Genomic DNA, 24742 nt, shown 5'->3' with positions numbered 1-24742 from the left:
TTGTGATATGTCTGTTTTTTATCGCACCAAAAAATGAAGGCATCCGAATACGAAGAGATTCGAACCCTTCTCCTCTAGAATGATACCAACCCAAATATTTTCACATTCGTCCAGGATCGTTTCTCTTCCGTTCCCTTGGACACCTTCATTGCCATCTCCTCACAGGAGAAATTTCGCCGCCTCCGATCAGACTACCCCAAGCTCACCAAACCCCATTTAGTTCGCCAATATGTTGCAAGGTACACTGCGGGGGGAGATGTATTAACCATAATACGGGACTCGGGACTTCCCTCCTGTCTTCTCTGCAGGTTTTTGTTCGAAAATCTTCTGGGCTTAAACAAGCAACAGATCACGCAGTGCCTTAAAGATCCACTGAGCCTTCGTGGATTTGAAACAAATTTAAATTCGAAAGGTAATGTCTCCATAACCGTTACCAAATTTATTCAGGATGCTGAGAAATGCGTGGAGTCGAACCAGGATTGCTACGGATGCGCTACCATTTCGAGGAAAGATGGGTTATGGATTGGCATCATCTCCCACCATTCGAACAAATGCTACAACTGCCATTTTAGCTTCTATGAACTCCCCAGGCGGGGCTTTGGGCAGTCCCAGGTACAGCCCAAATCGGCTGGCTTGCATTGCAACAACCACACTGGTTTCTACCTCTTCAGGAATTCACAGTAGACTCTTATCTAGCTTCTCTCATTTGCTAAAGGTTGATGGGTATCCGAAATATGGATTGTTGGGCTCAAAACCGATGCACAGGGCACATCTGAGGACGTTGACAGTGTCTCTGGCAGGTGGGTTCTTTGGATTTGGGAAGAAGAAGATTGTTTTACCGAAGATAGTGCAGGCGGGCGATCCCATGCTACATAAATGTGCAGAAGAAGTCGTATTGGATGAAATTGGCAGCGAGAGGATTCAGAAGATTATAGATAATATGATTGCAGTCATGTGGGATGCACCTAGCTGTGGGCTTGCTGCCCCTCAAATCAGAGTAACACTGCAGATGATTGTTGTAGAAGACAAGGAAGAATATATCAGGTTTACACTAAAGGAGGAAGCTGAAGCTCAGGAACGCCATCCGTTTGATCTTTTGATAATAATAAATCCTAAACTTAAATCAAAGGGCACAAAGACTGCAAATTTTTTGAAGGATGTCTCAGATTTTTCATTTAGGTATGTGGCCCAGTAGGCAAGTTTTGTTGTCTTCAAGCTAGAGGAAGTGGAAGTTTCTCAAAATGTGGTTTTCAAGTAATTTCGTAGTGAAGCTTGGACAGAAGAACAGTGTCCATGATAATTTATAGCCTTATAAAGCATTCCTTTATTATGATCCTGATACAGTTAAATCCAGATATTATATTGTGGAAAACTGCTGCTCTGTATCCAACCGAAAAGTTGTTTGTTGAAACTAAAAAAAAAGCATGGAGCATGCATGCCAAATAGTGAAAAGAAGTACATTCATTTTTCCAGGTACTCCACTATATCACAAAATAACTGATCATATCTTACTGAATGAATGCTTCTGGTAAGCAATTTTTAGAATGTCGATCAATAAAACAGAATACCAATGTGTCAGTTGAAAGATATGCATTTCATTTGAAAATTTGCGGCATTAGATTCTAAAAGCCATACATTAACTCATGCTGGCCTTCATTGGAGAACCTCATATACTCTGAATTCTCTGTGGCATCGTATTATTCCTACAGACAGAAAAATCCAAAATAGTGCACATGCCCAAAGCACATTTGGGTCTGTCTGCAGAAGAATTTACGATGGGAAAGAGGTTGCAGTGAAAAATTCATGAGAAGGTCATCCCTGCCATTCTCATGTCTCCGCTATACTCACTGAAAAATTCTACCTTTTGCTGGTTTATAGACCCCTATGACCCAAAATCCATTAGCATGTTGCCTAAGGGCTTGCTTAAGGTTTTACATCGCAAATGGAGGTGGAGTATCTTCACCCCATGGTTGCTGATGAATTTCCAATTTGCTTTAAGGATCCATAACCTTTGTTGGATTGACTAATGCTGCCTACATTCCTAATGAATTTTCCCATGATTGGTTGAGACAGAAAGTCTTGGCACTGTAAAAACTCCTTGTATGAATGCTAGAAGGCCTTTGTTGGATGTTATCATATGCAATCGGCCTAATTCTCCAAGAAATATAGCTAATTTTAAAGAAATGCATGAGTTGCTTGAAAAAGAAATGCATCTAGCAGTAAAAGTAATTGAACCTGGACCACTCGAGGTCTGTCAGCAAGTTAGGCTGGTAGCAGAGGCAGATGTTCTGTTAACTCCTCATGGGTCCCAAAATGCTGCAATTTTGTTTTCATGTCCTAGCTCTAATTTTAGAGGTTTCCCTCTTCCCGATTACATTGATTGGCTTGGAAATTTGTTGCATGCTAGAAAAGTGTATCACTATGAACTTTATGGGACATGGACAACTGAAAGGTTGAGAATGCCTTTTCAAATGCGCCTATATGTAGTTATTTTGGGGTTGGAAGAGATGCTTTTCTGTGAGGGGATGCATGAATTATGGAAAGAGAAGATTTTTGTGGATTTAGATCAATTAGAAGAGATTTTACACACCTTTACATACAACTGTCGTCTAGCAGTCCATGGATCAAGATGTCAGAGCATATGAAACACAATTAATTTTTCCTCTTGAACATTAATATTCTTTTAAAGTTTTCATTCCTCATTATTTGTTTCAGTATATTTGTCCTAGATGATCTCGAGAATTTCATATAAACTTTGCACATTGTGCTTTGTGAACTTGAGGTGGCTTTTGAATTGGTGAGCCTTCCAGAATTTTGAGGGCATCTGAATATATGCTGCATTCATCTTACCCTTAGATATTAAAAATGGTTTTGTTCTGCTTTAAATCCTTCTCGCTTTTGCTCACATGGATTTGTTTTTAAGGATGTTCTTGTCGATGAACTCCAATAGGTTTGGAGGACGAGCTTATAGCTTTACTTCCTTGGTCTAGCTCATGACATTCATCACGTTTTCTGAGAAGAGAGAACATTATGAATTCGTTATTTACAACAAAGAGTTGTCTAGCTTTGTTTGTTAAGTGTTTGATTTGACTCAATGCTCAAGATCTATGCAAATTTGTTTTGGAAAAATGGAGAAAAACGTTCAGTGCTTTAGGGCCCAATGAGGGTAAGAAGTTGGTAGATCTGGCAGTCTTTAATTTCGAGGGAGGTGATTGTATTTGTCATGACTTAAAGTGAGATATTTGTACATAAAAATGGTAGTCAGTGACAGTCTTCTTCCTCACGCATAATTGCTTCGTGTAGCATGGGATCCAATGGTTTTCCAATAGTATTGACCACATTAACATTAAATCCTTCCATGATTCTACGAACTGTTTATAAATACTCCAGGCAAATTAGGAGCATTATTAGCATCTAATGGAAGCCAATCTGTAAAGTAAATTGGAATGATAGGATTGACGACTCCTTCATTTCTAAATTGTTTTCGTGCCTACATTGCTAAACTATTTTCGTACAGGGGTTCATAAAAGTAATAATAAGGATTCTAAAAATATTTGAAAAAAAAAAATTTAAGGCATATCTTAAACAGTTTAAGAAAATAACAGGGGTTCAAGGCATACCTTAAACAGTTTCTATATTTCCAATTCAATTTTCCAATTGCCTGACATTAGCCATCTTACTGGCTTTCTTTTTAAGGAATTATTGAACATATATCTCTTTGTATTCTGGGTTTACCATTTATATGGTGACATAGAACTCTCAATTGTCACAATTAATTCCTACATATATTGTTTCTCTGCTTTATTGGCAAAGAAAAATAAAGTTGTTGAAGAGTATTCAGAAGCCTTTTCCATTCATTAAAACATGGAACATGTAATCATATTCATTCGACATTTTCCATTCATTAAAATTGGGTAAATCTAGAATATTTAAAATATCTTTCTTCGATATTTGTATTTCAATTTTCTTTGCAACGATTTTCCATTTCAATTTCATTTACAATTTTAATGGATTCTGAGCGGTTGGTCAAGTATTTTGGTCTGTAAATTATTTGATATTTTAATGTTTTTGAGTAGGTTGTTTTGCCATGGAGAATTTAAGTATTGAAGGTATTATTTTTGATTGAAATAAAATTTCCAATAAAAATTTACAGTGTAATTCTAATTATTTTAGTTTCTATTAAGTATGCAACTTTCTTGACTTATTGTGATTTTTCTCTTGATGTTTAGCTTGCTCATTGTGGTTCCCTATAAATTGATACAATAAAAAGTAATCTAATATATAAACTTAAATCATAATAGTAGTAATAGAACTATATTTATTCTTGAAACTTCTATAAAGAATTTATCAAATTTATAATGGAATAAACCCCTTGCTGGTAGATGAAGTTTGATTCCAAGAGTTCAACCTTATTTAAGATTTATTTTATCCAACAACAAAGAATAATCCAGCAAAGAGTGATTATGTACATGCAATGTCTAAATAGGTCTTATTGTTTATCAATGGTAAAGGATTAACTAAGACTAATTCCAATTAGAACAATTGAAAATGGGCTAGAACAACAAGAAGCAACATAGGATCATATTACAATCATGATAATATTATACATTGTAATATTTATGATTTATATCTTAATCTGTGTTTTGGCTCTTTCAAAATTGTCCACCATAGGCAACAGATTTTCAATTACATCACCTTGAATGTTAGATGCCAAACTTAGTCGTTCTTTCTCTGCTCTCTTCCTGTAATCTCACAGGGAGTTTGAGCTTCTCTTTGTTTGATTTGATTGACTTCTTTGTTCAATGTTTTGTAATGTAACAAGAAAACTTTTCCTTTATGACTTTTTGGATTCTTTGCTAGTTCGTAATGCAGAAATAGAGCTATAGTATTGGTTTATGGTTATCTGGAGCACCATACTTCTACCAATGCCATTCGATACAGTCAGTGATCATTTTAGACATGGGTTTCTCTCTATTGTTTTACATTTTGTGCATATCTTTGGCTTCAATCCATATAGTTTTTAGTTCTGCTTGGAATCAAGCAAAGACTGGTAAATGATGTCTGCCTGCCAGCTTTGGTCACTAGTGAAACTTGCTATATGCTTTGTCTTCCATTAGCTTGGATGGCCAAACTGCGAGAATATGCATTCCTCATCACCAGGAAATTAAGAGCCTTAATAGTCACAACACCTTTAAAGATTGCAACAATATTGCACTCCTTATCATTAGATTCAGTAGGATTAAATGAAGATAGGCCCCAGATAGCCTCACTCGCTTACCCTAGCGAAAGGAAGTAGGGTAGATGGGTTTGAAGGGATGAAGGTTTGGACTACTCATTCATTTCAAGTGATGATTACGTTCTATGTAGTTAACATTTTTTTTATCTCTAGATAGTGTGTACCATTAGGTATCCACTAGAAAGGAGTGGTATGCATTTATTTTAAAGTGCAAATGGTAGTTGTACAACATTGAACTTTCAGAACATGGATCATGAAGGTAAATCAAGTCTCTAAGAAGGTGTAGTAGGCATTGTTAGGTCCCCCTAGCAAGCAGTGGCATATGTTTATTTTCAAAGTACTGATTGTAGTTCCCAACGAAAATTGAAGATTTAGAACATGGTAAACAAAGGTGGATTACGTCATAGGTGAAATATCAAACAATAATTAACACAATTATTATTGACCATTACAAATATTGAAGTCCAAGCTTAAGGTGGGTAGTTCCTCCTATGAAAAAGGCATAGGCATCCCCTATGAATTTGAGTTAATACAAAATTATTGTTATCTTAATTGCATGAATGAATGAATAAAACTAGAGAGATTTCTCCTAAATTAGTCAATTTGTAAATTGAAGGAAGGTGGGTGTTATTACTTGTTGCTTTAATTAGTTGTGATTTTGATTATGATGATTTTGTTGGAAAAGTTTATGTATGACGCTTCCTTTAACTATTAATTTTAATAATATCTATAATGTATGTTTTGTACATTTATACAAAAAGTGGGTTGCAATGTTCCCCAGATATAGTCCTTCAGTTATAACAGAATTCGTGTTATAGATACCTTGGGAAAATTTCCTGCCCACCAGAAGGTTGGCAAGAGTTTCAGGAAGGGTTCCTAAGATTATGTGTCGCCGTTTCTCCTTTATGTTCTAAGGACTTCGGGAAGAAGTCCATTGTTAAGAGGGGGTGTATGTAGTGCCCACTCTAGTTTCCTAACCCTGATATGACATTATCTTAGACACTCTATTCTTCGAGGACCTCAGATTGAGGATCTAGACCCATGACACTATTATTAGCGATTGAGATATTCATGGTTGTGATGTTTATGAATGCTTTCCATTGATATTATGGTAGCATGAATGGTTATGTATCTTATCTATCAGTATTCTGATGATTGCAATATTAATAGTTAAGTTGGTCTCTATTTGGAGTTATGATGAGGGTAGTAAAGAATATGTATGCGCTCTACTAAAAGCATAATGAGGATAAATTTTATTGATAGGTATATTTCTACGATGTTATGATGTTGATAACTTAATGAATATGTATGTTTCCATTGATGATTATTGATGATAGCCATGAGGGATGTGTCCCCTATGTTACCTACTTCCTTTAGTTCAGACTTACAATGGACAATGATGTGAGTGACCAGGAATTGTTAATGATGCTATTATGATAATTGACTAACATTGAGAAACCGTGTTACTGATGATTACTGAGTATGGCAGGAAACCATCAGAGGCACTCGCATATGACATGTCGATTACACCTGGTTTGATGAAAATTTATACTACTTTATCTTTGAAAGTCTAAGTCGATCTTGGAATCTGCCATATATGTTTAACTATATTCTGATGATATATTAATGGTTGCAGGCACAGATTAGTTTCTTGACCGAATGACTCACATATGGGTGATGGGGTTGTACAAGTGGATGGAACTACATGGGAGGGGTGGGACAGAGTCCCTGATCTCACCCACTAGCACTCCCACCGTAACTTGGGCTGGAAGGGTTGAAGCACCTTTGCCTTGAAGATCACGATGCCATGAGGGCAGGTTCCAAAGTTGGGTCGCTCATGAGGACTTACCGGGGGAATGCATCAATGCGGATTCCTTGATCCTCGACACCATTAGTCTCACTATAGCAGGCAACATAAGAGATGATAGTGGTCTATGACGTTGCACTATATTTTCCCCTCGTAATCACTGGATGCTTGAAGGGCAAGTGGTGTGGTGTTAACACCCAGGTTGTTCCCTATGACTCCCAAGGGAATATGGCCGGGGTAACCACTAACCAATCTTTGGATCACAGTTTCTAGCCAAACTGTAATCAGAGAGGGCTCTCTCTTTATGATTTGTCTCTGTTATGATGGTGTTTTAGGCTAGCTATTATGCTCAGGTTCTGGTTTATGTTTTGGTTGAAGGATTTCTTTCAGGTCTTATGATATAGTGTTTAGGGAGTGAAATATCATTGGGCAATGGAGTCTGGAGTTGTGAAATGATTTGATATGCAGGATTGGTGGTGTTCAAACTGCAGGGCCTATTGTGTATTTTAGACAAACAAATTTAGCTTAAATGGTGAGGTATGTCAACCAACAGAAAGCAATTAAGAATTTTCTATTAAGCTGGTGAGGTGAAAGTGAACACGCTGCACAGGAGCAAACTTGAATTCCTGTGACAAAGGCCACTGTGAAAGGTGTATTCTGAAAGTGCAGCAATTAAGAATTACACTTATCTAGATTACAGCTGAAGAAAACATTCATTAACAACACAGATTGAACTCAGGGTACTCAGTGAATAAATCCTGAAAGTTATTCTTTTTCCTTGTTGCTTAGTATTGAAAATCAGATAACACTTATGGATTTTAACAAAACAAATAAATAACAGAGAGAGTTACAGAGACTTATTGTATGGTGAAATACACAGGAATCCAGCAGTTATCAACAGACACCAGAACGCATTCAATACTTCAGAAATCCGAGAAATTCCATCACTTTCTATATTAAACTTCTGAAAGGATTACAACATAAGAATTTCTTGAGGAGAAATCAACAACAACCCTTGCAAGCTCATGCGAAGGGGACTTTATAGGAATGTTTATACAAAATATCTCAGGCATTGAGTCATCTGAGAGAGAAAATATCTTCATAAATTCATACAAAAAAGTAGCAAAGAAGTTATTACAACTTTGAATGCATCATAAATGCTCTTTAAGTCCGTCAGAGGATAATTTTGACCTTTAGGGGTCAGTGAGTCGATTGAGCCGCTTTGCTTTAATGCTGGAGAACGCGTCTTTATGTTTGTTGCGCTGTATTTCTCGGGTTTGCCACCTGTGACTGTGATTGCTGCTGTGGTGACCGAATAGCCCTGCTGAGTTGGCTCAGCCTTTCATCTTTCCTCTGTATGCTTATCTATCAAAATTCTGCCTGTGTATGACTACTTATAAACTGGACAAAAATCAACATTTACAGGTTCTGGCTTGATAATATCATCTGTGTCAATTTTTTCCAGACTTCTTGTGTGGGCAATTGGTGCTTCACAATTGCCTCTATGGTTTCATCTGCTTCTGTATACTTAAAAAAAATTTGGAGGCACATCAAATAGATGATTGATCTCATTCATAATAAAAAATAGGTTGTCCACCCTATTGTATAAAGTTTGCTCTGATGCTGGCCCTGATTCTGCTGAAGTGCTGGGTTGTCCTGCAATTTGTCCTGCAGCATAGGCATCAACCCTCTTGGTGTAGTTTTCAAGGGTAAGCAGTCTTCCTACACTGCTTAATATGCTGGGGAGGCCTCTGTTCTGTAATGCCTGAAATCTGTCCATGAACTTGTTGATTTCAGTCTGCATATCCTGGGTTCTTCTTTCCAATGTTCCAACCAGGTTTCGTAGTATCAGGACCCTTTTAACCATTGAGATTGTCTCAGTCCTGTGAGCAATTCCCATGGTGGCCAGTTGAGAGCTTGTCCTGTTATTTAAAATATTGATCATTCTGGTGGCAGCATCAGGCATGTTGCCAAGGCTTGCTCTAGCTCTGTGTATTTCCCTGTTTGCCTTTGCAATGAGTACTGTTTGTTCATCTATAGTCTCAATGTACTGCCACTGATTGGTGATAGACTGGCCAATATTGGCCCAAAGGACTGCTTTTAGCTCTGCTGTCACCTTTTCTAGTGTGAGCTCCTTCTCAAGCTCAGTTATCCTCTTCTATAGAGCTTTTATTTCTCGTTCCTTTTCAGCTGCATTCTGTTTGCTCTTATCATATCTATCATTTACTTTAGCCAAAGATTCTTTGGCTGAATTGAGCTCCAACATTTGAGCTTCCAGGACTTGAATTTCATTTTGGAGCTTCTGCATATCCAGACTATGAGTCTGCTCTGTTGTTGGTGCAGTTGTTGATGTAGTTGGTGCTGTAGGCCCTGTTTGCTGAGGAGGAGGGACATTTGTTGGAGCAGCTTCCTCAAGATTGATTATTTCAGGAGGAGGCTGGGAGGTTTGACCCTCTTCTCTTTGCTTCAATGCTGCCTGTAGTGTTGCCTTTGCAGCCTCTGATTCTCCTAGTTTGTCTTGAGTCCGGATTAGCTCCTTGTATAGAGATATCAACAGGGTTGTGGCCTCTTGATCATGCCTTTGCTGGGCCACATCGTCTGTTTGAGGGTGGATTGTGGCAGGGAGTTTGATCTTTCTCCTCAAGGCTGCCATGTCAGCATCCCTCAACTTCAATATCTCTTGTATCCCTTTGATATCTTTGGGATCATGTCCAATCTCAATGATTATGTCTTCCAAGGACCTTATTCTGTTGTCCTTTGCCTGGGATGATGCCCTCTCCAACTCCAGTTGAGAGGCTGTATTGTTAAGGCTATTTTGTAGCCTATAGTTATCCAAGGTTTGGTCTGCCAGGGAAGCATAGACCATCTCACCCGTTTGCTTGTGCAGTTCTATCTTGTCCATTGGGTCGATATCCTTGGCAAGGACTTCCAAGTTAGTCCTTAAATAATCAGAGGCAGTTTGGGGCTGTACTGCTGTTGGCATGAAATGACTCATGATCATTTTGCCTTCCTGCACATCATATGCAGACATGAGCCTTTGCTGATTGGTGGGAGCCAAGTTTAGCAGATGGTTGTACAGCTGTCTCTTGATGGGCTCATTTCTCATCTTAATATCGATGAACTGTTGTTTAATACTAGGCCCACCTTCCCTTTGCTGCCTAGAGGAACTCACTTCTCCTCCCATTGCTCTATCCTGTTCCTGTTGAAAGGAACTTGCTGATGTTTCCCTGCTGGGTGGGACCATACCCAGAGGCTGCCTTATTGGCATCTCTTCCTCTGAAAGAGGATTGATTCTCTGCCTCTTCTCCCCATGCGTTGGTGATGTTGTAAGGGGAGTTTCTTTGTCCCTTTTCCTGCTTGTGTCCTCCTTTTGTGGAGTCTGGAGTGTAGATGCCTCAGCTGAAGTCTCTTGCCTTGGAGGCTCAGTTTGTTCAGTGGATTTAGGGGCTTCCACTGTTTGCTTTTGCTGGGCAGGTTGTTCCTGCCTTTGTTCTTGTTGTTGTTGCTGCTCCTCTTGCTGCTGCCCTTCTCCATGCTGCTCCATCTCTTCTTGTTGCTGCACTAGGGTTTCCATTTGCTCTTCGGTCATAGGAGGTGGCTGTTCCACCCGCTTTTCTTTGCCTTTGTTGACTGTCTGTGGAGGATTCATGGCAGCTTGATGATGCGTTGTTGAGGACGAGGCAGCTGCTCCAAGTTGTTTTTTGTATGAGAGGGGAACCTGTCCACAAGTTTCTAAGTCAGCTTCCTTTTGAATATTTCTAGCCTCTCTCTCTAGCAGCTCCTCACTAGTAATTTCCTCTTCTAGGGTACCTTCTTCCCAGCTTAATCTATTGGCATACTGCTCAATCTCAGGCTGCCTCACGTGTGAATAGCTGCCCAATTTGTATCTTATCCTCCTGAGGGAGACAAAGTGATTGGGGTCATAGGGTATCCATTCAAAGCTAGTTTGCAGTTTGAGGGCCTCTAGGATACTGTTTGCCTCTTTCCACCCCTCCTCCTTTCTGTTGTATAGGAAAGGGCCCAACTGGCTCCTTACCTTCAACTGTGCCTTCTTGTTCTTGCTTTGAAAGTGGAGGTAGTCGGCATTCCCAAATTGCCTGAAATATTCTAAGGCAAAAAGCCTCATGGGGACATACCTTGGCAACCTAAAAGGCTTCAACTCACAGCCATATACTCTGATGACTGTGTGGTCTTGGTAGAGGTACCAATTACCAATGCTGTAGGTTTTGTTCAGGTGGAGAATTCTCCTCATGTCATCAGTTAACCTTAGAGGAGGAACACCATCCAATACTGTCATGGCTGGATGAATGAATAAGTCTATGAACTCAGAGTATGTGTATGGTGATACAGAGGCACAATGAAAAACAGAGGTCCAAAACACAACTGACCTTGGATTCCCCTGGGCATTGACTTGCTTCAAGGGAATAGAGAAGCTGGCTGGCTGATAAAACAAGAATAGGTGGTATATGTATGAAGTATACCTGAACAGTCTTTCCCTCTTCAAATTCATGAGTTGGTCATGGATCTTATCTGCAATGTAAGTGGCATAATCATAATGTATAGCTGGGGGCTTTCCAGGAGAGAATATAGACAGCATTGCCATTATGATTTCATCCACATCCTCCATTCCCTTGAACCCTAGGACATAGCTGATCAAATCCACTAGCATTCTGCCCAATTCATTCAAGTAATGATATCCAATAGGAGGAGTTCTGATGGCTTCAGAGCCTGTTTGTACAAACAGCTGGTTGATTTTGATGACTTGGTCATTTGACAATTTGTTCCCCTTCTTTATCAAGTTCTGCATGTGGAGGGGGGTCAATGGCTTTGCAGTGTGGAAGTGCAGCATCTCATTTATGCTTTCTGGGGTGATATGAAACAGAATTGAGCCTGTGGGGCCAAGGACAACTTTTTGACCTGGATCATAGCACTCCTGGCATCTGTAGATCAACTCTGGCATAGGATTTACTTGGGGGAGGTTGTAGATGGGCAAGTTTGAGTCCCAAATCCCTAGGATGTCAGCTCCACTAAGGTGCTGGGCTTTCAACTCATTCAACATCTGAATATTATATTTGGAGCCTAATGGAAACCAGTCTAACATTTGATAATCCATATCTCCCAGGGCTTTCCATTCCAACTCCCTATGAGGGGCATTGAGAGGCTTGATGTTCAGTGCAATTGGAGTCTCCATGGTCTATTCAGTTTCTGTCTTGCAGGTGAATTAGTTGAAGTGAGCAGTACAGCACAGAGGTGACTTTTTGCAATGCAACTGTGAATTATAGGGACCAGAGGGTGGAGTGGGCACACAGCAATTGAAATACTGCTCGAATTATGAATAAGACCAATGCCTGGTCTCCCTCTGTCTTCTATGGCAGGTTTTAAATAGCTTGACCAACTGTCTCACGTTTGCGCGAGCAGTTTACAGTTTTTCGACCAAAACTCGGGAAATGAAGGCTCAGCCGGTAGTTTCAAGCTTGGAGTTGTAATTAGAAGTGTTGCAGAGGAAAACTGTCGGTGAAATAGTGAGTTTCAGTGTTCCTTAAGCGTTCTGAGCAATTTACAGTGAATTTAGGCGTATGGAGGATGAACTATGAGAAATACCTGGCTAACCGCGAACAGAGGTCGTAACTGTGGGTGGAATTGGTGCTCTGGAGGTCTTCAGGTCGATTCCCGCAGGTGGCGCAGTTCAGGACGTGAAATAGCATGCAGAGGAAACAATAGCAAATGAGCGAAAAGTATAAAAAAAACGCGTTTTTTGGCTAAAATATGGACTTTTTGCAATTTGGCGCCTTTTCTGTGATGACGTCAGCATGACGTCATAGGGTGGGGTCAGCCTCGGATGACGTCAACATGACGTCATCGGATGAGGTGGCGGGCTGCCATTGGTCCACGGGGTAATGAGGTGGCAGGCACGTTGGCACAGATGCGGACAAAAGTGTGATGCGGTGGTAGGCATGGTGATGACGTGGGGATGACGGTGGACCCGCAAACCGGGCGGTGAGTGACCTAACGGTTACGGTTTAGCCTTGACAGTTACGGTTTCTCGGGGCGGTTATGATATGGCCCCGCATTTGTCAGAGGTTGCTCCGAGAGCCCTCAATGGGCGACGCGTGGCCGCGCACTGACGTAACGCAACGTCACTTTCTCGGGCGCTAAACCTCTGTCGTGGGGGCCGCTCCGATATCCATAAGGACCGTCGGATCTCTTGGATCTGATCCGACGGTGGACGGGATGATGACATGATAGGTGGATACGGCCGCGGGCGGAGGAATAAATATATATTTTTTAATATCTTTTCAATATATTCCGAAAAATCGAATATATGCGCCAACTTTGGTTAAGCAACGGAAAGTGGGTTTTTTCGGGGTTTTTTGGTAGTTTCAAAGGGGTTTCATGGGTAAAGGGGTTTTGTAAGGTTTTTCTGATGCGCAATAAGACAGCCCCAATACTTTGGATAAGAGAACAAAGTGGGTATTTAGGGGTTATTTTGTAAATGAAGTGGGTATAGGCAAAACCAGGTCATTTGTGAGACTCTTTTTAGCAAATGAAGCTTTTCAAGGGGCCAAATGAATTCAGAGGAGGGGAGGGGGTTAGGGTTAGGTTCATCAAAGTGACCAGATGCCATTTGATCCCTGACAGAGAACTTATTGGCTATAATGCCAAAGGGAGGGATATTTATACAAATTTTGGGGTTTATACACCATGGTGTTAATACTAGTAGGGGAAAGGTAATGTAGGGGGTTTACATAGTAGTGTTAGAGTTAATATGGATGAAGGGGTAAATGGAGGGGAAACCACTAAGCTTATTTGAAACTTACTTAGTTTAGAGAGTAGATCAAAATGAAAAGATTTTTAGACAAGAAATGTGGCTTCTAAAAGATTAAGAACCACTATGAAACCATAATCTATCCCATGAAACTCAGATGTTGAGGGAGTGTTAGTAATGAAATGGAGAGGGGGAGAAGGGAGGTTAGACATGCCTCTTGATTGCTGTAACTTGATGAAGAGTAACTCCATCTGAATTTCATTGACTTTGCTTTGGTCAAGCAAGTCAGCACACATGCAACTTGTAGGAAATGACCTTTCTGCAACTCCAACTGCCTACCCATCTATTTTCCTAGCATTTTTATTCCTTCTTGGAGGGTGCATTTGGACTTGCAGACCCTTACTTGCCTTTTCTTTTCTTTGGCTTTTTCCTTTTGTTTTCTATCTACTTCTGCCCTTATTTCTTCCAAGGTCCCAGATTAAGCTGTTGGGAGCCTTCTTTTCTCTACCTGAACTACTTGTCTGCCAAGTTTAAACAGTTTGGACAGACTTCCTTCTCTATTCTACAACAGAAAATTCAAACATGGCATGATCCAGATTAAACTGTTGAATCATCCATCAAAATTTGGAACCAGGTCGAGCTCTTTTCATACCTTGTCTTCTTTCAGGAAATATGGGATCTTTGCATAGCCAAAGCAGAGCATATTTGGAACTTCTCTTGCCAATCATGAAATATGAAACCTATTGGTATAGGTAGCTAACAGTGGCTCCACATGGGGATGGTTTTTCATTTGAAAGACCAAGAACAGCAGGTCAGATTGCCTTGCTCTTTGACTGCCCATATCATTCTTGAAGTTTGCTGCTTTGAAGTGCCAAATTGTGTGCTTCTTTTCTTGGAAGACCTCTGATTCTATTTACCTTTTGCTGACAGTCAATAAAGTAAGAAAGCTGCATTTTTTACAGTTTTGAACAGAAAATAATATATACATCTGCATATCTACATGGGAGAATCAGGTTGCACTCATGGGTGATATTCAAAATAGTGCTTCAGCATCCTGCCATTCACAGGACCTTCATCCAAATCAGTTTCATTGAGACTCTTAAGGAAGTAAGTGTTGTTTCCTTGTACTGCTTGGACAGCAAATGGTCCTCTCCAAAGGGAATCGAATTTTCCATGTTTTCCCTTCTCCTCTCTTCTTGCATCCCACTTGAGGACTTTGTCACCAATGCTGAAGTCTTCTGCCTTAGTTCTTCTATCAAAGGCCTTCTTTAATTTCTCTTGTAACACTTGCACTCTGCTGAAAACTTGGTCCCTAGTTTGCTGTAAACAAATTATCTGATTGATCCTCCTTTGCATATCATTTGGTTCTGCTTGGTTTTCTTGAAGAAGCTTCATAACAGGCACTCCTAGTGATGAGGGAAATTTGGCTTCTAGTCCATAAACCAACTCATATGGGCTGGTCCCAATTGATCTTTTTGTTGTTAGTCTATCTGCCCATAAGGCATTGACTAGTTTCTTGTGCCAGTTCTTTTTGTTCTCTTCCAGCACCTTCTTTATGATATTTACCAGGCTTTTATTTGATGACTCAGCAAGGCCATTTCCTTGGGGATAGTAGGCAGTGGAATGGCCCAGAGTGATGTGAAATTTATGGCAGAAGTTCACCATTTTCTTGGATCTGAAAGCAGCAGCATTGTCTGTTATTATTTTCTCAGGACAGCCAAATCTAGCCAATATGTTGTTCTCCAAGAACTGAATGATAGTGGAATCATTTGCTTGTCTGCATGGAACAGCTTCAATCCACTTGGTGAAGTAGTCTGTGGCTGTCAAGATCCATCTATGTTGGCCTGAAGATGAGGGATGAATTTCCCCAATGAAGTCCAATCCCCATTGTTGAAAAGGTCTCTCTGTTGCTATAGGCCTTAAAGGAAGTGGCAGCAACTGCCTCTTTCCCTCAAACACTTGGCATTTATGACATGATGTGATAAATTTCTTAACATCAGAGAACATGGTGGGCCAGTAGTATCCAGCCCTTAGTATTTTATCCACAGTGGACTTCCAGTACAAGTGTCCACCACAGTCTCCTGCATGAAACTCTTGCATGATATTGTTAATCTCATTTTCAATTAAACAGTGCAGCAATATACCTTCATGGTTTTTCCAAAGCAAATTGCCATCCATCACACCAAATCTTGATGTTTTCATTTTTAAGAACCTACACTTAGTTTTGGACAGTCCTGGGGGAGCACACAGGTTTTGTAACACATAATAGATATCAGAATACCAGGGGGATTGTTCAAAGGCTACATTGATCTTTGGAGTCGCCAGCTCTGTTTCACTGTCCAGCTGATTGATATCTAGGGCTTGGAAATTTGCTTCTGTCATTAATTTGGCCAGACCTTGCCCTTTTATTAATTTTGTAGGTTTTATTTCAATGTCAAATTCCAAAATGTTGGCAATCCACTTTCCTCTTCTGCCCTCTAAATTCTCTTGGGTGAGAATGTCTTTGACAATAGGACTTGGTACATAAGCTATGACATGGGAGTATAGAATGTAAATCCTAAAGTCTTTAATGGCTTTGACCAAAGCATAAGCTTGCTTTTCCATGATTTGATATTTCAGGGGTGCATCTCTAAGAGCTTTGCTAAAGAAAGCAATTGGCTTTTCATTTCCTTGGTCATCCTTTTGCAGTAAAACAGCAGCTATAGTATGCTCAGAGGCAAAGGAGAAAATTATAAAGTCTCTGTCAAATTGAGGATTGGTCAGGACCGGGGTTCGAGTAAGGGCCAGTTTTATACTCTCAAAGGCTTGATTGGCTTCAACAGTCCACTTGACTTTTGAATCTTTCTTTAGCATGTTATTTAATAGTCTGATTAGTTCTGCTAAGTTTGGGATAAACCTCCTTAAGAAATTGATTTTTCCCAAGAATCCTTGCAACTCTTTGACATTTCTTGGGTGGGGCATTTGTAGGATAGCCTGTATCCTATCTGGGTCAATTCTAATGCCATCTTTGGATATGATGTGGCCCAACAGCTTACCTTCCTCTAAACCAAACAGGGACTTCTTGGGATTCAATGAAATTCCATATTTTCTGCATTTTAGGAAGATCTGTCTCAGGTGTTTTATATGTTCTTGGTCTGATTTTGAGAAAGGTGTAAGGTCATCTAGATAAATGACTAAAAAGTCATGAATCTCTTTTGCAAAAGCAATGTCCATTTCTCTTTGAAATGTTGCCCCTGCATTTTTCAATCCAAAAGGCATCTTTACATATTTGAAAGTTCCCCATGGGGTTGTAAATGTTGTTTTGTCCTGATCATCAGGGTGAACTAAGATCTGGTTGAAACCTGAAAATCCATCCAGTAATGAGATCCTTGAGGCCCCTACCACCCTTTGAAGAATGTGATCCATCTTGGGTAAGGGGTAGTTGTCTTTTAAGGATAATTGATTTAGATTCCTTAAGTCCACACACAACCTAATATTACCAGTCTTCTTTCTTGTAGGGACTAGGTTGGAGATCCATTCAGAGAATCTGATTGGTGCTATGATGCCTGCTTTAAACATTTTTTGTACCTCTTGTTCCATTGCTGGGAGAAGCATAGGATTGATTCTCCTCAGTTTTTGTTTAAAGGGCTTTTGATCTGGTTTGAGAGGGATAGTGTGTTGGATTACAGAGGTGTCATAGGACTTTAGGTCCTCATAGCTCCATGCAAAAACATCCTGGAACTCTTTGAAGAGGTCAATGTATTTTGGCTTTTGGTCAGGAGGTAAGGAAGCAGATAATTTAATTATCTTGGGTTTGTCAATTGTACCTATGTTACATTCTTCAATGGCTGCATTTAGGGGCTGCATTTTTGGTTTTCTGGGAATATCATTTGAATCAAAGATGTCCTCTAGTGGGGTTAGGCCTGTTGGTAGAAAATTGTCTTTTAGCTCAATGATTTCAGTTTCAGCATTGGACACTCCCTCTTCCCAGTCAACTTGTTGAATTTGCTGGATGTTTTCTATATTGAAAATAGTTGGATTCAGCATTTGTTTTGCAGTTCTAGGTGATATTGGCTGAGCAGTCTGTTGAAACTGTATTTGTGATGGACTTGCTGACTCAAGTATTTGTGATTGACTTGCTGTCTCATTGTCTATATTTAGTCCTGAAAATTCTTGCTGCAGAGTTAAAAAATGGTTTATTTGCTTGTCATCCTCAAATACTTGCCAATCATTGATGTTGTTTGGAATGGAGGGTCTGTGTTTTACCTCAGCTGTAAAACAATGGTGGGGCTCAAAGGGCAACTTGCAGGTGCTTGCAAAGGTGGCTAAACTATGAGCATGTAGATTTTGGGTTCTGGGAATTTTAGTAATTTGGAATTCAAAGAAAAAGTTTAGTACCTCAGCAACAACAGACCTATAAGTCCTTAGTCTTTTGTCATTGGTGACAAAGTTTCCTTTCACTTGTTGGATAACTAAATCTGAATCTCCATGATTGAAACCCTGGCAGCTTGTAAGAACTTTACTAACTTGAGGCCTAGCAAAAGAGCTTCATATTCTGCCATGTTATTAGTACATCTGAAATTTAATCTATAGGCTCTGCCTTCTGCATGACTATTTTCTTTATTGTGTACCCAAACTCCAGCCCTGCCCCTAATTTGTTGACTGAGCCATCAAATTCAAGGAACCATAGAATATCTTGTTGGGAAGGAGATTTTATGATCTGTTCATGGGCTGGTAATGTAAGTAGCAGTTGTGGTTTTTTCTCCAGCTTGTCTTCTAGGGCAGTCTCCTTGTTTGATTGGATTTTCTTGACAACTAAGGCAACAAGCACCATCTAATGTTTGACTGACTGTTGTTTCATGAGTGAAACTACTTTCATTTGCATCTTCCTCTTGTATGAATATCTTGGTTTCAACCTCACCTTTTGAGGGAGTAGTGGTATCATTAAAGAGAATGTATGAGTCTATGTCTGAATGAACAGCATATATAGGAAAATTTTGAGGTTTTTCTTCACTGCTGACCATGTACTTCATTAGTGTTTCTCTGTACAGTCTTTTTGGTTGCCCAAACACAGAGATGGTGGCATATGACATGTCTAATTGTAGGGAACCTTGGAGTTTGGCCCCCCATGATCTGGACAACAGCATCCCATACTTAGGTGGAATATCAGCAACTACCACATCCATTAGGATTGTCTTGTTTGGGTATTGAACTAGAGACACACATAAGTCTTTTATGAGACCTAGACACTTGACTTGGCTGGAGTCAAAGGAAAACAGATCCTTATATGGTCTTGTTATGTCTAAATTCAATCTCTCCATGACTGCTTTTGGCATGAGGTTGTGAGAGGCACCTGAGTCAAACATTGCATTATGTAATATTTTATCATGAATATGTAAACTGACATAGAAAGGCAGAACCCCTGTGATTACTGTTTTTCCATCCACTTCTGGGCCAAACAGGAGTTCTGGGGTGTCATCCATCACATTGACATCATCTCTGTTACTAGTGAGTTGAAGGGACCTTTTGATCTGTAGTTTGTAGATGTCATGCTTGGCTAGTTCCGCAAGAGGAATTGCTATCTTTAATTTGCCAATTTCTGTTTCTAGATCGAAAGGTTTTTCAGATTGGGTCTTGGGGTTATAGGTGACAGTCCTTTCTTTGTTCATTAAATCTCCTTCTAGATTTTTATCTTGACTTTGAGACTTATCATTTTTACTCATCTCTTGAGGAGTAACATTTAAATTAGGATGAGAAGATGCAGTAGCCACAGGCTGCTGTCTTAAGGACAGTGGTTCAGTGATCTCCTCAACAATCACTTCTTCTGTAGGTGAATTTATTTTGTCATTAGGTTCTGTGACTATAACTCTTTCAGGCTGCTGATTATCCTTTTTCTTTTCAGGCTGGCTAACATTCACAGTTCTGCTCCTTAGCTTGTACTGTTTATGGACTTCATAAACGGCAGTGTCATAGCCTTGTTTAAAGTCAAAGGATTCACCTGATTTAGTTTGGAACAGTTTGATTTCCTCATCCTCATGATCTTCTTGTGTTAAGAAAACTTGACTTTCACCATCTAGCCCTATTAAATTAATCTCCGGATCTTCATTGGGCTCTGTTGAAGTGGAAGTTTCTGCATAATTTTCTTGGAAAGGGGGTCTTATGTCTTGATCAGCACTGGTTTTGCCAATGCCTGGGTTTTGAGTTCTCCTAAAATTTGGATTCCTAGGAGGGTTGTTCTGTGGTGCCTCCCATGATGATTTTCTTTCAACCGATTCCACTCTATCACCTAGTCTTTTCATTCCATTTAGTATGGCATCAAGCTTTTGATCGAAGGCAGAGGGTTCCTCTTTGAAAACAATCCTCTTTTCCAACCTTGCCCTGTTTCTTTTGGCAATTAGGTTGGCTTCCACTGTGACAGCAACCCTTTGGGCTTCTTCAAGGGATTGACAGTCTCTTTCCTTCAACTGATAGGCCATGTCAGGGTCAAAACCATCAGGGAATTTGTACAAGGCTAAATGAGGAGGAGGCCTTAAATTTTGTGGAATTGAGTTATATACATTATTAAATCTTGCACAATACTCCAAAACAGTCTCTTGGGGACCTCTTTTGATAGTGTCATATTCCCCAAGTATGTGCAGAGGATCTTTCTTCTTCTCCCATTTACTAGTAAAGGCTTGATACAGTTCAGCAGGAGTTGTAATGGAGTTTGCATTCAGGGATCTAAACCAAGTTCTTACATCCCAGTTAGGCTTTGAACAAACATCCTCATTCTGACACTGTCATCATCTATTTCATAGGTCTCAAAATGGTCTTGCATCCTCTTGGCATGCTGGGCAGCTGTCAGAAGGCCATTGGAGTCAAAATATGAAATTTTGGTTTGGTAATCTTGGGGTAGGGCTACAGCATTAGCTGGTATCTGCAAGGGTGCATATCTATTGGCCATATTTACAGGATTTAGAGGATTTACAGGGGCAGCTGGATAATAGGAACAGTGGGTATCACAGGGGTAACAAGTAGGGGTGAACCTAGAGTGTTGGTTGAGGGGATATGTGCAGTGGATGAGGATGTGAGTGGAGGACTTTGAGATGTGGATGGTGAACTAGGGGAACTAGGGGTAGACCGGAAGAGAACTTGCATGGGGTAGATATAAGGCTAGGATGATCTGAATCTGAGGTTAAATCAGCAGGCTGCTCCTGCTTTTGCTGCCTCCTAATGTTTCTAGGGATGGTATTCGGATTATCAACAATGATGGGTGGATTAGGGTCAGGATTTGCCCTAGTGTACCGAGGATTTTTCTTAGGAGCCAGTTTCTAACTGTTTTTAGGATTTTGTAGGAAATTTTATATCTGAAAGGACTGGATGAAGATTTTGGAATGGCTATATATTCTCAGAGCTAAGATGAAGATTCCCTAAACAAGCTCCTCCTTAAAGCTGTTAATGTGATACAAAAAACAGATTAAAGGCCTCTTGACTGATTTCAGGCTTGATAGTAGCTATGGAAAATATATAGTAATTGAAAAATCTCAAGCACTCCCCAGTGGAGTCGCCAATTATGTTAACACCCAGGTTGTTCCCTATGACTCCCAAGGGAATACGGCCGGGGTAACCACTAACCAATCTTTGGATCACAGTTTCTAGCCAAACTGTAATCAGAGAGGGCTCTCTCTTTATGATTTGTCTCTGTTATGATGGTGTTTTAGGCTAGCTATTATGCTCAGGTTCTGGTTTATGTTTTGGTTGAAGGATTTCTTTCAGGTCTTATGATATAGTGTTTAGGGAGTGAAATATCATTGGGCAATGGAGTCTGGAGTTGTGAAATGATTTGATATGCAGGATTGGTGGTGTTCAAACTGCAGGGCCTATTGTGTATTTTAGACAAACAAATTTAGCTTAAATGGTGAGGTATGTCAACCAACAGAAAGCAATTAAGAATTTTCTATTAAACTGGTGAGGTGAAAGTGAACACGCTGCACAGGAGCAAACTTGAATTCCTGTGACAAAGGCCACTGTGAAAGGTGTATTCTGAAAGTGCAGCAATTAAGAATTACACTTATCTAGATTACAGCTGAAGAAAACATTCATTAACAACACAGATTGAACTCAGGGTACTCAGTGAATAAATCCTGAAAGTTATTCTTTTTCCTTGTTGCTTAGTATTGAAAATCAGATAACATTATGGATTTTAAAACAATAAATAACAGAGAGAGTTACAGAGACTTATTGTATGGTGAAATACACAGGAATCCAGCAGTTATCAACAGACACCAGAACGCATTCAACACTTCAGAAATCCGAGAGAAATTCCATCACTTTCTATATTAAACTTCTGAAAGGATTACAGCATAAGAATTTCTTGAGGAGAAATCAACAACAACCCTTGCAAGCTCATGCGAAGGGGACTTTATAGGAATGTTTATACAAAATATCTCAGGCATTGAGTCATCTGAGAGAGAAAATATCTTCATAAATTCATACAAAAAGTAGCAAAGAGAGTTATTACAACTTTGAATGCATCATAAATGCTCTTTAAGTCTGTCAGAGGATAATTTTGACCTTTGGGGGTCAGTGAGTCGGTTGAGCCGCTTTGCTTTAATGCTGGAGAACGGTCTTTATGTTTGCTGCGCTGTATTTTCTCGGGTTTGCCACCTGTGACTGTGATTGCTGCTGTGGTGACCGAATAGCCCTGCTGAGTTGGCTCAGCCTTTCATCTTTCCTCTGTATGCTTATCTATCAAAATTCTGCCTGTGTATGACTACTTATAAACTGGACAAAAATTAACATTTACAGGTTCTGGCTTGATAATATCATCTGTGTCAATTTTTTCCAGACTTCCTGTGTGGGCAATTGGTGCTTCACAATTGCCTCTATGGTTTCATCTGCTTCTGTATACTTATAAAAATTTGGAGGCACATCAAACAGATGATTGATCTCATTCATAATAAAAAATAGGTTGTCCACCCTATTGTATAAAGTTTGCCCTGATGCTGGCCCTGATTCTGCTGAAGTGCTGGGCTGTCCTGCAATTTGTCCTGCAGCATAGGCATCAACCCTCTTGGTGTAGTTTTCAAGGGTAAGCAGTCTTCCTACACTGCTTAATATGCTGGGGAGGCCTCTGTTCTGTAATGCCTGAAATCTGTCCATGAACTTGTTGATTTCAGTCTGCATATCCTGGGTTCTTCTTTCCAATGTTCCAACCAGGTTTCGTAGTGTCAGGACCCTTTTAACCATTGAGATTGTCTCAGTCCTGTGAGCAATTCCCATGGTGGCCAGTTGAGAGCTTGTCCTATTATTTAAAATATTGATCATTCTGGTGGCAGCATCAGGCATGTTGCCAAGGCTTGCTCTAGCTCTATGTATTTCCCTGTTTGCCTTTGCAATGAGTACTGTTTGTTCATCTATAGTCTCAATGTACTGCCACTGATTGGTGATAGACTGGCCAATATTGGCCCAAAGGACTGCTTTTAGCTCTGTTGTCACCTTTTCTAGTGTGAGCTCCTTCTCAAGCTCAGTTATCCTCTTCTTTAGAGCTTTTATTTCTCGTTCCTTTTTAGCTGCATTCTGTTTGCTCTTATCATATCTCTCATTTACTTTAGCCAAAGATTCTTTGGCTGAATTGAGCTCCAACATTTGAGCTTCCAGGACTTGAATTTCATTTTGGAGCTTCTGCATATCCAGACTATGAGTCTGCTCTGTTGTTGGTGCAGTTGTTGATGTAGTTGGTGCTGTAGGCCCTGTTGCTGAGGAGGAGGGACAGTTGTTGGAGCAGCTTCCTCAAGATTGATTATTTCAGGAGGAGGCTGGGAGGTTTGACCCTCTTCTCTTTGCTTCAATGCTGCCTGTAGTGCTGCCTTTGCAGCCTCTGATTCTCCTAGTTTGTCTTGAGTCCGGATTAGCTCCTTGTATAGAGATATCAACAGGGTTGTGGCCTCTTGATCATGCCTTTGCTGGGCCACATCGTCTGTTTGAGGGTGGATTGTGGCAGGGAGTTTGATCTTTCTCCTCAAGGCTGCCATGTCAGCATCCCTCAACTTCAATATCTCTTGTATCCCTTTGATATCTTTGGGATCATGTCCAATCTCAATGATTATGTCTTCCAAGGACCTTATTCTGTTGTCCTTTGCCTGGGATGATGCCCTCTCCAACTCCAGTTGAGAGGCTGTATTGTTAAGGCTATTTTGTAGCCTATAGTTATCCAAGGTTTGGTCTGCCAGGGAAGCATAGACCATCTCACCCGTTTGCTTGTGCAGTTCTATCTTGTCCATTGGGTGGATATCCTTGGCAAGGACTTCCAAGTTAGTCCTTAAATAATCAGAGGCAGTTTGGGGCTGTACTGCTGTTGGCATGAAATGACTCATGATCATTTTGCCTCCCTGCACATCATATGCAGACATGAGTCTTTGCTGATTGGTGGGAGCCAAGTTTAGCAGATGGTTGTACAGCTGTCTCTTGATGGGCTCATTTCTCATCTTAATATCGATGAACTGTTGTTTAATACTAGGCCCACCTTCCCTTTGCTGCCTAGAGGAACTCACTTCTCTCTCCCATTGCTCTATCCTGTTCCTGTTGAAAGGAACTTGCTGATGTTTCCCTGCTGGGTGGGACCATACCCAGAGGCTGCCTTATTGGCATCTCTTCCTCTGAAAGAGGATTGATTCTCTGCCTCTTATCCCCATGAGTTGGTGATGTTGTAGGGGAGTTTCTCTGTCCCTTTTCCTGCTTGTGTCCTCCTTTTGTGGAGTCTGGAGTGTAGATGCCTCAGCTGAAGTCTCTTGCCTTGGAGGCTCAGTTTGTTCAGTGGATTTAGGGGCCACTGTTTGCTTTTGCTGGGCAGGCTGTTCCTGCCTTTGTTCTTGTTGTTGTTGCTGCTCCTCTTGCTGCTGCCCTTCTCCTGCTGCTCCATCTCTTCTTGTTGCTGCACTAGGGTTTCCATTTGCTCTTCGGTCATAGGAGTGGT

At 40.4% G+C, this 24742-nt stretch overlaps 1 protein-coding gene across 1 annotated transcript in view; it reads left to right on the top strand.

Annotated features, from left to right (window-relative positions):
* Nucleotides 1-511: 511 nt before the first annotated feature.
* LOC149148277 (uncharacterized) overlaps nucleotides 512-24742 on the top strand; it is a 36344-nt gene continuing 12113 nt past the window's right edge. Inside the window, exon 1 of the mRNA XM_089442129.1 lies at nucleotides 512-1179. Coding sequence (XP_089298255.1) covers nucleotides 512-1179 — 668 coding nt within the window. The remainder of the gene's footprint in view (nucleotides 1180-24742) is intronic.

The sequence above is a fragment of the Pinus tabuliformis genome, chromosome 9 (genome assembly GCF_031772625.1).
Source record: "Pinus tabuliformis cultivar Carrire ecotype Pingquan chromosome 9, CPIR1, whole genome shotgun sequence".
In the NCBI taxonomy this organism is placed as follows: Eukaryota; Viridiplantae; Streptophyta; class Pinopsida; order Pinales; family Pinaceae; genus Pinus; species Pinus tabuliformis.
The sequence above is the reverse complement of the archived record's forward strand: the minus strand, read 5'-3'. Positions and strand labels throughout refer to the sequence as shown.